Here is a 12,200-nt window from a genome sequence, read left to right as displayed (position 1 = left end):
TAAAATTCACATGTTGAAGCCCTACCCTCAATGTGCTGGTATTTGGAGATGAAGTATTTGGGAGGTGATTAGATTTAGATGAGGTCACAAGGGTGGGGTCTGGTGATGGGATTGGTGTCCTTGTAAGAAGAGATGCCAATACTCTCTGATCATGTGAGAACACATCAAGAAGGCAACCATTTGTAAGCAGCAAAAAGCCCTCACCAGGAACAACCAGGCTGACACCTTGATCTGGAACTCCAGCTTCCAGAGCTGTGAGAAATAAATGTCAGCAGTGTTTTGTGAAGGGTGCTCGAGGTGCCCATGGTAGCTGTGATGCTGCGTGTCCATTAGCTCCCCACTGCACTTAACGGTGGTCAACAGCCACGCTGCCACTAGTGGTCCAGGGCCACGCACAGGCCTCAGGGCCGTAGGGTGAGGATGGAAATCAGTGAGTCATCACAGGGAAAACAGTGATGGGTCACTCTAGTGGGACACATACATGTACTAAAACACCAGTAGTGGTTTTACCTCTGGAAGACAGGCCTTTTCCCTTCATTTTTCACAATGAGTGTGTTTTGCTATTGTTACTACAAGTGGCAAAAAGGCATGTGTAGAAATAGCAACCAGTTACAAACAGCAAACAGTTTCTCGATAGAAGGCTCAATATACTCTGCCTAGAATTAAGAAAATTAATGGTTAGCGACGTTATTAAAACAAATGTCTTCTGGTAACAACATAACATAAATCACTCTCCCAGCCTGGGCCACACCCTAGGGGAGAAGGCACATGCCCGCAGGGTTGGTATGGCTGTGGAGTGGCCTCTGCCCAGGGCCTTCCCTCCCTCCAGGTGCCCAAGAACTCAGCACACACACAACCCATTGAGCACCTCAGCCTGCAGCCATGCTGTTCCAGCCCACAGAGGCAACATGGCTCTGGGCTTCCTTGGAGCATCTACAAGCAAGTTGACCAAGAGGGATGTATTTCCAGCTTTTAAGAAGTCTATGGTTGTGGTTACACACATGCACAGTTTGTGGACATCCCACCTACAAGAAATGCCCACTCACCTCCAAGAATGTATCCTTAAAAATGCCATAATTAAGTTGTATATGTTCTCACCACAAAAAAAGAAATGGTAAGCATATGACAAGATGGAGGTGCTAGCTGAGCTACGGCAGTCATCATTTTGCCATATATATCTCTCTCAAATCAACACATTGTACACCTTAAATTCACACAATCTTGTTTGTTAATTATATCTCAACAAAGCTGGAAAAAATATCACATTTAAATGAGTAGCCCATGTACTATTCCTAAGCGCACTATTTCTGAGGCAAATAATGACCTAGTCAACTCCACCAACTACATCTTTAGTTGGACTTCACCTCACCTCAGTAATGCTGGGTCTCAGTCTCCATTGGAGACAACTGCACTGATAGAGGAAGGAGGAGGGAGGGCAAAGGGACTGAACCATGGAGTCCCCAGCTCTGCTCCAATTAAGGCAACAATGTGGTCTCACCCTTGCGAACTCAGATCTCATTTCCCTGTTTAAAGGAGCAACCTAGTACCTTCTTCACTCTGACCCGCACTGCTCTGCACAGGGCCTCTTAGGGGAACTCAGGGATTCCTGGGTCCTACAAGGGATGGCTTTGCTCTAATTCCCAGCTGAGGGACCCAGCGATCTCAGTGGGGTGGCAGGTGGGGGCTGGGTTAGAGGTGGGTGTAGGTATTTCAAGGTTCCAATTTTACTGATCACAATAAAGTTGGAAAGGAGCGAGGGGGCTGGCCATGTGAGACAGGCAGCCAGCCAGAAGAAAGGCCCAGGGCTAGAAACTGGAACCCTGAAGGCTCCTCCCCTCTCAATAGTAGCAAATGCTGTGTGTGGGCTTTTGTTCACCTGGAGCCACCTGCGTCTTTCAGGAGATGCTGAGGTTTGATCTTGAAGATATGATTATACGGCCTTGAAATTTTCACTTCTTTCTAGGATATTATGATGCTAAGAAAAAACAAATGTGAGAAAAGGAAACAACGAAAAGAAAAACAAAACAAACAAGAAGACTCTAATTAAAAACTACCCTCTTTGAGAAACAGAACAAAGCATCATTTCCTGAGAGCTTCGCCTTCCTCATAAGAACAGTTGGTTTGTCAGGAGAAAAAAGGAAACCAGAGGGCTCCAGTGGAAATGTTTGTTTATTAAAGCATATAAATTCTTCAAACTTCATTAGTAAACGTAGTTGTGAAAGCATACCCTTATAATAAATAGATCTCCAGCAAATGCATCAATAAATATATTACTTTACCTGAAGAACCTGTATCAACACATGTTTTGCATAGATTCCCAATAACTCAATGTGAACATAGTTAAACTCGGGTGGAGAAAGCTGTACTACTACTAGTAAAAACAGCTACAAGCAAGACTAAGGGAACAAAAACGGGAGGACACGCTTCCTGAGCAGCGTTTTCTTTTTGCCAGAGCTGAGTGCTTCTGCTCTAACATAAACTGAACCTACCCACTCCCTCCCCTCCCCCCACTGTGTTCTCCCTGCAGTAGCTGATGTGTCACACACCTGTCCAGGTCCCCAGAGAGCCCCGACTTCAGCCGGAGAAATTCTGAAAGACATTGGCAGCCTCCACCCAGTTCTGGAAGCAGGCCCGCCCGCGCTCCCGGATCTGCTTGCGCCCTTTGTCGGTGATGACTTCCCCGCTGGGTTTCAGGATCACAAGCCTGGGGGTGGCCGTAACGTGGTACCTGGTCCTCAGCTCACTGCAGGAGAGAAGAGGACAGGCCAGGGGTCAGCATGGGGGCAGGGGAGGCTGCTGCCACATCTTCAAAGGAACTAGGACTTTCCCTGTGCAAAGCCTCAGAACCCCGCCCACCGGGCGCGCTTCTTCTGCGCTGCGGGTCCCCTTTGAGCCTCCTTCCTTCTTGTTGTTGCCCAGTTCCACGCCATTGCTAACCTTGACAAATGTCTACAGTGGTGGGACTGCTCGGTGTCTGTGCTTCCCGAGACTGGAGCCACAGCCACAGGGGACAACTGAGCCCTCAAAATGTGGCTGCTGCGCCAGAGGAGCTGAATCTTTCATTTCAGTTCGCTTTAAGTTTAAGAAGCCACTTGTGGCAAGTGGCTATTGTATTACACGGTGCAATTCTAAACCCACAACTAAACCCCCCAAATTAATAACCCTCTCTATATCTCAAGAGGATTGAAAAATATGAGGCACATATAATGGTAAAAGATTTATTTTTCATGAGTTCTAACTAAATGCAAAGCTTTATTTGACTTTCTGCCCTACAAATTCAAGGACATGCTGATCAACATTATGGATGAACCATTCTTTGGCTAACCTTGTGAGTGGCCTTTTTGCACAATGATTTGTGTTTATTTAGGGAAAGGAGCATCCTCCTTAGTTTCACAAATCTCTCTTCACAGGGATTATTGCCCTCAGGATAGGACAGCTGATGAAAATCCCCTTTGTGTGTTCACAACCAGCTTGCAAGGGCTTCACATCAACAGTAATCTGATTTCCCTCATCTGTCACCCTCAGGATTGTGAATCTGAGTAAGCAGAAATGCACCTGAGACCCTCCTGTTACCAACTCTTCCCCCTCACATCTCTACCAAGGTCTTCCTGATGTTTTCCTGGCATCCAGATCAAAGGCAAATTTCAACTCAAACAGGAAAACATACATAGTGCCTACACCCAAGAAAGCGAGAATGTACTTATACACAATCATCTATGAGACAGTGAGAAAACTGGCCAAGCTCGTGGCCAAGGTGGGGGTCTTACTAAATTTCAAATCATCAGCAGTACACAGACCACTTAATCAGGCCATAGTGTATTGGAACTGGAAACCAATAAAAGTAATTTTTTTAAATACATGGTTATTTCACATAACCATATATTGTATGTGAAATAGCAATACAGACCACAAAATAATTAACACAGAGCAATATGGAATATAGTACAGAGCCCAAACTGGAGATAATGATTCGGCACAGTTAGGAAGCTGTGGTTTTACAGACCCTTATCCAAAACTAGAAGGCCTCTAGATGAATGAGTTGTGCATTTAATTCAAGAAACTAGAAAAGTGATGTTGCAAGAAAGGTAGAAGGAAGATAAAGAAGATTGAAGAAAGAAATCACTGAAACAGGAAATGAATAAAAATGGGGTGAGCAATAAAATTAAACCTCGTTCTTAGGAAAAACTAAAAAATGGAGCAAAGACTGGGCCAGGGAGAGTGGAAGACAGGAATACAGGCAGACGGCCATTATCGCTCCCGAAACAAACAGCAACTACCTGACGGCCTGTTCCCGAAGAAAACCCTGCATATGGCCACCGCTCCAGCAGCTTCTGGAAACCAATCCACACATGTTCACTACTTACATGAGGAAGGAAAAAAATGGGAGAAGGAAAAATATGTGAACTATTATATAAAAATGATCATGAACATGAGAAAGACAGAATGGAGACAACCCTGATGAAACTGTGTCACAAAACTGACAAACCCAAACCACAAAGAGGGTAGATACAAATCCAGATCAAACTGCAGACTGAGGGGACAAATGGATCCATACACACAGCCATGCAGCTCTGGGAACTCAGGCAAGGCTGATGAAAGCTATGGCAGAGGAGATGACCTCCAGTGTTTTAAGAACCCTGCACAACCTGTGAATTTTGAAATGCATAAGAAATTAGCTTTCAACAAAGGCATAAAACAAAATTTAAAAGAGAAATAACCCATATAACTCTGCACAAAAGCTTCAGGGACATGGCCAGTGGCTTGATCTACCCTTTGTCTGGCAGTGTGGGCAGGTGAGTTACATCAGTGCCTGACTCTACGCAGCAGGGGTTAGGCATGTGGCCCACCCTGACAGGAAGGGAAGCAGTGGCCTGGTTGGGGCTTTGCCACCCAGGGCCTTGGGGCTTACCCCCAAGGAAGAGCCTAATGGGCTTTATGGAGAATAGTGAGGAATCCTGGAAGCTCTGAGACTACCCAGAGCCTGACCGAGCCTCTGTGTCCCTGTCAAGTTCCAGCACTGCTGTCACTGGTCCAGAGTCTGACCTTTAGGCAGCATGTCAAGAGCAGCAGCACCTCTGAGTGTGGGGTCCCTGGACCAGCAGCAGCAGCCACATCCAGAAACTTGTCAGAAATGCAGTCTCCTGCCCCTGATGGTAGGGGTGGAGCCCACTTGCTCAAGTTTGCCAAACCTTGAAGGGCCTTCTGTATCCCCCCCACTCATGGGACATGGAGGAGGAGGAAAGAGCAAGCAGAAGTGGAAGGTGAGGAAGTACTCTCAATAACTCAGTTAGTACAGAGGCCAGTGGCTTTCAGCTCGGCATCCATGACCTTCCTTTGGAAAGCATGCCTCCTCCACTTTCCGGCATTACCTAGCTGTGTGACTTGGGCAAGCTTAGTTAACCTCTTTACACCCCATTTTCTGGAGTTGCTGTGAGGATAAAATGATTAATATATATACAGCTTAGCTAAGGGCTTGGTACATAGTAAGCACTCAATAAATGCTGGCTGTTCTTATTGGGTAAGAGGGACTGAGCTCTAATTCAGGCTGGGCCATCTGCCCAGTCAGGACAGGCCCTGGCCCTTGGCTATCCTAACCAGCACAAAAATGAGTAAGGAGCATGCTCAGAACCAGTGATACTCTGTCGAGCACTTGCTTGTGTGTTAGGAAAGAAAAAGGTGTAAAGATGTGTAGCTCAACACACAGCAGCCATTGTCACCATGAGGAGAGGCTGGATTTGCCAGGTGGCCCACTAGCTGCAGCCTAAGCATGAAACAGACATGGCAGAAGGCAGAGCCACAAAATCCTCAGCAGCTTCCACCTGCCTTGCACTAGCTCCTGGCTGCTGAGTGTTTCAAGTAAGCAGATCTATAACCTTCATTGTTTAGGCCTTGAGTTGTTGTTGTTTTAATCAGTGGCAACATTAAGTCAAGCTCTGATGCAGTTAGGGGGATTTGAGGCAAGCTGGGCTTTGAGGAGTGAGGAGGTTTGGAATTTACTTTTTGTTGCTCCAGCTTATTTTCAAAGAGTCACCAGTGTGGGCCTTTAAATCCCTACCCTGGCAGCCTCTGCCTGGGGACAACGGTAACCTTGGAACCATGCAAGAGAGGCACATAACCATCCTCTTCCCGTGGAGTCATCTCAATCCCCTCTGGGTGCTGAGCTGTGCCTAGAGAGACTAGAGTGTGCCTTGAAAAGGAGAGAACCTTGTCACTGGACAGAGGTAAGTCAAAACTGAGCATTTTTACCATTTCAGGGAATCCAAGAGGCCAGTTCCTCCTTGCCCTTGGCACTGGGTGCTGTTGCAGTGCTGATGCCCCTGCTTCATCTAATGCAGTGCATCCTTTTCCCTGGCACAATCACTTCTAGGTTGCCATAGCAACCTCTGGCTCCAGTCTCTTTACAGCTTATCTACCAGCAGACTGTTACAGAGCAAATTTCTCTACTTGCTCCAATTATCCAACCAACAAGCACCCTGCAGATGCCAAGACCTGTACAATGTCTGGTCTGACCTTAGGGCCAAAAAGACTGCTCCTCCCCCAAATACACACTCCTAAACAGGTGGCATTGAGCTCGAGCTATGAAGGGCATAGGTCTCCCAGACCAGAAATGTTCCTGGTGTCCCCAGGCACATGGAGGAGGAGAAGCTTCTGGGGGGCTCCAGGGTTGGGGGGCTGTGGCATGTACAACCTTTGGGGATGGAAAAGTATACGGAGTGTTTTGAAACTTCAGTTGTCCAGTCTGGACAGACATAGGTGGAAAGGGCTAGGGTGGGAGGCAAGTGTGGTCAATTGCTGGAGGGCAGAGAAAGATGTGAACCAAGTCCTGTGGGCAACAGGAACTTGAGGAACCACTGGAGAGCTGGGATAGGGTATGGAAGAACCAGACCCACCTTTGATGAGACGAGGTAGGTGTGAGAACAAAAGTCCATTAGATGGGGACGCCAAGGCCAGAGGGACAGTTAAAATATTCTAATGGTCCAGAAACTAACTGAAAAAAGGAGCAATGAGTAGAAAGACAGAAAGGGCTGGACAGCTGCAGATTAAGTGGATTTAGAGCCTGGCAGAGACATGCTGAGTCAGGAGGCCCAAGAAGAGCTGGAACCCTGGGCTGCAGAAAACCAGGTCAAGCAGCTTGGCACACACACTCTACCCCATGCCATCGAGGGCTCTAATGGAGTTGTTCTCTACCCAGAAAATAAAGCATGGCCAGCTGTTTTTTCCATCAAATCCAAACCTGTAGACCTGGAAGCCAAGGTGCGCCGTCCCCCTGGCCCATGGCCTGGGGCAGTGGTGAGAGCCAGAGCAGGGGTAGGGGGTTCTGCTCCAGGCCTCCTTGGGGTCTGCTGAGCCCAAGTGGGCACAAGCCTTCTCAAGAAACAATCACAAAATCTACGTGACATCACCACTGAGCCTGCCATGGGAGCATGAGACAGGAATTCCTGCTGGCAACTTTAGTTGTTGCTTCTTTCTTGGGCCCATAACAAAGGAAAGGAAGTTGGGCAGGATGGCCTCAATGCTGTCCTCATGTTCAGGCCTAGAAGGGCAGTCCCTCCTCTCACCCATGCTGCCTCTGGTTAGAGGGATGTCAGTGAACATTTGCTTCTTTAAGCAGAAAGGTGGGAGTAGTACTGGTTTTTTTGTGGGCTGCTGCAAAGCCAAGATCTAAGCAACTCTGAGGACAAGGTGAGCCACTCCAGGCATTTTTTTTTCCTGCAGAGGCATTTGCAGTGGTCCCACCTCCAGCTATGCCAGGGTGACCCTGTGGAGGCTCTGTGGTGATTTCCTCTCTTCCTCCTACGAATGGGCAGTCAGCAGTAATCCAATGGACAGTCACTGAGGGAAAACAGCATAGGTCCCTCATTAAGACTGATGGGGTGCAGGAGATTACTGCCTGGCCCCACTTTCCCATAGCATCAAGCACAGTGCTGTGTTCTTCACACATTAGGAACTTCCCCCACTGCTGCCCAGATGCTCCTTATATTCTTTATTTCTCCTTGGTGGTTACTGTCATTTTGCTCCTAATCTGAGTCTATAAATTCAGTACAGAATAAGCAGAATTGAGAAAACAGCACCAAGAATTCCCACAGAATACCCCATTTCCTAACAAAGGAACAGCAATGACAGGTTTAATGGAGTGCAGTCTTGTAAGGGGTGAGGACAAGGAGCTAACTTCCCCAAAAGGAAAATGGAGGCTGGACGCCCATGGAGATGGCCCAAGGAGGCTTTCGGCTGCCTGCAGGGAACCTCAGTGGCTTTAACCAGATAACTAGGGAAAGGGAGCGCATCCTGATGGCTCTCCTCCAGGCTCTCAGCCCTTGGCTCTCAGAAAGGAAGCAGCCAAAGCAGAAAAATAGGTCCTAGGGCCAGAGGCACCAGCCTCTGTGCCTCAATGGCACATCTATGAAATGGGCAGTAGACACCAAGTGCTGGTATACAACCACCTGACATGGCTCTGAATTCATGTGTCAGCGTAGTCCTTGTGCATCTGAGATGCATCATTATACTCTTCAATTAATGTCTTGCCTCTGGTCACTCAAGTGAATCCTAGAGCTGCACTCTGTGGAGGTCTGAGCTCTTGGCTTGATTACTGTCACTTTCAAAACTAAGTGGGTTCTTTCAAAAGCTGCACATAACTTAAGCACTAAGCAAATAAAAACACATTTTACAACCAGCACTAGACTTGATGCTATAATAAATCCTTTTGCCAAGTGAATCTTGGTCATTTGGACTTATCTGTATGACTTTCCTAGTCCTGCTGTGAGAGGCCGGAGGAAGCAGGCTTGCCCACCTCATCTCTTCCTCAGCATTATGGAAAGCAAGTGTTGAGGGAAGAGTTACACTTCCATGGAACTTCTAAAGTTAGCTTCAATTTTTAATTGTCCAGAAGGAATGAAATCACAGGACAATTAATTTGGGGGTTAATGAGACAACTGGATAATAGTTTCTCAGAGAAATGTGACACGTGTTCCTGTAAAATAAAGTGCAACATTTCTGTCTGTTAAGAGGTTGGTGGGCTCATGTACTTTGGGAAGTGCAATTAAACCCAAGTCTGGACGCTGACACCACAGGCGATCCCAATATGCTGGACATTAGGGATCATGCCATACTTGTCCTCTGCCAAATCGCCCCCAAGTCCTCCCACATCCTCCCTCCAAGTCCTCTCCTCCTCCCCACAGTCAATGGAGAAGTATGGTCAATTTCTAGTTCATTCACAAACTGAAATCCAACAAAGCTGAGGGGCTCCACCCTGTCATTTCATTTCTAACACAAGCGCTGGATGATATCCTTCACAGCAAGGATTTGTTGTCTCTGACATCTGCCTCTGCAAAAGTCCTGGAACTTGGTTTCCCCTATAGTTGTCACAGCAGGAACTGCCCTTTTAGTTGGAAAATTACAGTCACTGGCAGTTAAAATGAAACTGCAGCGTGGCCAAAATTGGGTTCCTCCAGCCCGGAGGTCCTGCCGCCCTCCCTTCCCCTTGCCCCTCTCTCCCAGCCCCCCCGCACTGCTGGCCTGGTCAATCACTCTACGGTTTTGGGTTCTGACCAGAGCGGCCTCCTGGGTCCCCTCTCCTGCGCTTCAGACTCAGGGTCTTCCCTGTGCAGTGGGGCGGGGCATCCTGGACTGTGCTTCCTAGGGTGGGCTCTGCACACCGCAGCATCGCAGAGCTCGTGAGAAATGCAGACCCTCCAAGCCAGAGAATGGTGTGCGCCAGGGTCCGGTCTCACCAAGCGTCCGGGGATGCCGACGTTTCGGTCTGCCACCTGCTAGAGCCTCCTTGGAAAGATGCCCAGAAACTACCATGTACCCGCAGGTGCACATCAGCCTGACCCGTCTGTGTGTGTGTGTGTGTGTGTGTGTGTGTGTGTGTACGCCCGCGTGTGCACCAGGGGAGTGTGTGTGTGTGTGTGGGGGGGGGGGTATTGTTCCCAACTGCAAGGACAGGCGCGGGACTCAGGGAACCCGTCGCGGCCCCAACCTGGATCCTACTCACTGCCGGTAAGGGTCCTGAAAAGGCAACGCCAGCCAGGCGCCTGGCAGCTGGCGCATGAAATCTTGCATCTCCTGTGCACTGCTGTCCACTGACACGAAAACAACTGCAAAAGGCGCCGGCGGCTGCGCTAGCTCCACTAGCTCCGCGTAGAAGTTGCAGAGCAGCGGCGTAAAGTCGCGGCTGGGCGCGCACCGGGCCGCCGCGAAGTACAGCGCCACCACCTTGTTCTGTAGCGCTGCCTCAGTCTCCACACACGCGCCGCCGCGGGTGACCAGACACCGCCCGTCCAGCACATCCACCATGGCCCGCGCGGGGACACGTACGGCGGAGGACACCTGAAAGGAGGCGGTGGGTGTCCGGTCGCCCTTGGCACCGCCGGGCTCCCGGTCTGCACAGGACCTTCGCCGGCCTCAGCACGGGCCTTGGTCTCCAGCTGGGACAGAGGCGTCCGCACTAGGGAGAAGGAGGGGACACTCACGGACACTAGCTATACCTCAGATAGCGGCGGCAGTTACAATGCACCACTTGCCCCCAGGGGGCAGAGTCGCCTGGATACTCTTACGCCCTTGTGCTTTCCTCTACCCTTCGCCCCGCCCTGACCCGTCCCCTCACCCGCCTGCGCTGTGCCCCGCGCCCTCCCCTGCGCCTCCCCCACCTCCCATCCTCCTACTTCCCGCGCAGCTCTCGGTCCTGTACCTCTCCGCACGCTGCCTGCGTGCTTCCAGTCGCGCGCGCTCTTCTCCGCTTTGCGACCCACCGCGCTGCCGGTGTCCTCGCCCTGACCGGGCGTCTCCACCACCCCCGGCCCTGCTTCCTAGCCTCCATCCTGAGCTTCTTCACTTTCCACCTGCCACAGGTGTGTTGCAAAGGAGGGGCAGGGCAGTTCGGCCTGGAGGAGCAAGCGTGGGGCAGTAGGGAGACGCTCTTTCCCGGGATTGCCATGACCTCCTGGCCGTGGCTAGGAGGATCCCAGGAGTCCTGCAAGTAATTGGGATAGGTAGGTTCTTAAAGAATTTAAGGGTCACTGTGGGTGACCCTGGAACTGGGCCTGGAATAGAGTCTCAGCTCCCTGCCCGGGCAAAGGGGCACTCACGTGAGTGCAGAATTTAAGGAAGCGTCAAAAAACTCCGTGATCAAGAAAAGTACTCTAATGCAGTATTTTAAAAATTCAAAATTAATGCCAAAAAGTTCATGATAAACAAAACATCAAACATGTAAATAGGAAAGCATCCCACTCTGGGAAACAAAACAAAAACTCTAGGTGTATAAGGAAATTTTAATGTGCTTGTTCTGGAGAGGGAAGGGATGCGGCAGGTCCCTTCCTTGTTCTGGAGAGGAAAGGGAAAGGCGGGGGAGCTGTAGGGAGCAGCGCGATTTAAATGACGGGTGGAGAAGGCTGGCATCCTTGGAGCCCTCTGCTGTCCCCTCCCGCGTCCCCGTGATCGAAAACGGACACACACAGACACTGCACTACTAGCCCAACCTACTGGGTCGGTTGTGTAAGTGCATTTGGCAGAACCAAGGCTAAGCGGAAATTCTTTTGGACGACTGGTGACAGTACGTGAAGCACGCTACCAAAGCCTCCTTCACTCTCTTAAAAAGAGTAGTAATTTATAGGCAATAAGAGAAACAAATCGAAAGCTGTGAGCAGTATTAATCTTGCATGTGGAGCACCTTTTTGTTAAATCTCAGAAATAAAATGAATAGAATGTCCCTAAACTCTAAATCCCATCAAAACTGTATTTTGATCTGTTTGGCCGTGTGTATTTTTGTTTTGTTTTGATCACAATAGTGAGCAAAGTAGAGAGCATTCCTTTTAGTGCCACTCATCCACCGAAATTTCCAATTATTTGCATAAATGCCATGTGCTGAGGGTGGATAACTGTTCCAGGGATCCCAATGGCAAAGCAGGGACAGTGCCCTCTTCTCCAGGAACATCTGGGGGAGCACAGTGGAGGTTGCGGGACAGACACTCCTTACCAGAACACCCTCCTCCTGTGGTTGTGTGTGTGTGTGCGTGTGTGCGTGTGTGTAAGGGGACTTCACCCTCAAGAGTTCCTCACATCTACAGGGCTATATACCCACACAGCTCAACTCATTCTCCAGCTCTTTATCTAGAAAGTATTCTCAATCTGGTTTAAGGGACTTCCCAAGCCCCTCTTCCTTGCATGAGTTACAGGGTAGGGTTCGTGGCCCAGCCTAAGTG

General features: G+C 49.3%; 1 protein-coding gene across 1 annotated transcript; it reads right to left on the bottom strand.

Annotated features, from left to right (window-relative positions):
* Window positions 1–2,151: 2,151 nt before the first annotated feature.
* Window positions 2,152–10,565, bottom strand: NXNL2 (nucleoredoxin like 2). The gene is made up of 2 exons (XM_016135330.2): window positions 9,995–10,565; window positions 2,152–2,743 (listed from the first exon to the last, which is right to left on the bottom strand). The coding sequence occupies exons 1-2, from the start codon at window positions 10,294–10,296 to the stop codon at window positions 2,575–2,577; spliced, it is 471 nt and encodes a 156-aa protein (XP_015990816.1). The 5' UTR covers window positions 10,297–10,565; the 3' UTR covers window positions 2,152–2,574.
* Window positions 10,566–12,200: the final 1,635 nt, after the last annotated feature.

Source organism: Rousettus aegyptiacus, unplaced genomic scaffold (genome assembly GCF_014176215.1).
Source record: "Rousettus aegyptiacus isolate mRouAeg1 unplaced genomic scaffold, mRouAeg1.p scaffold_m13_p_3, whole genome shotgun sequence".
In the NCBI taxonomy this organism is placed as follows: Eukaryota; Metazoa; Chordata; class Mammalia; order Chiroptera; family Pteropodidae; genus Rousettus; species Rousettus aegyptiacus.
Note: the sequence above shows the minus strand (reverse complement) of the source record. Positions and strands in the feature narration are given on the sequence as shown.

Coding starts and splice junctions, on each gene's coding strand:
- NXNL2 (XM_016135330.2), bottom strand. CDS start 10,296: ATGGTGGATGTGCTGGACGGGCGGTGTCTGGTCACCCGCGGCGGCGCG. Junction 2,744..9,994: donor TTTCAGGACCCTTACCGGCA/GTGAGTAGGATC, acceptor TCTCTCCTGCAG/TGAGCTGAGGACCAGGTACC.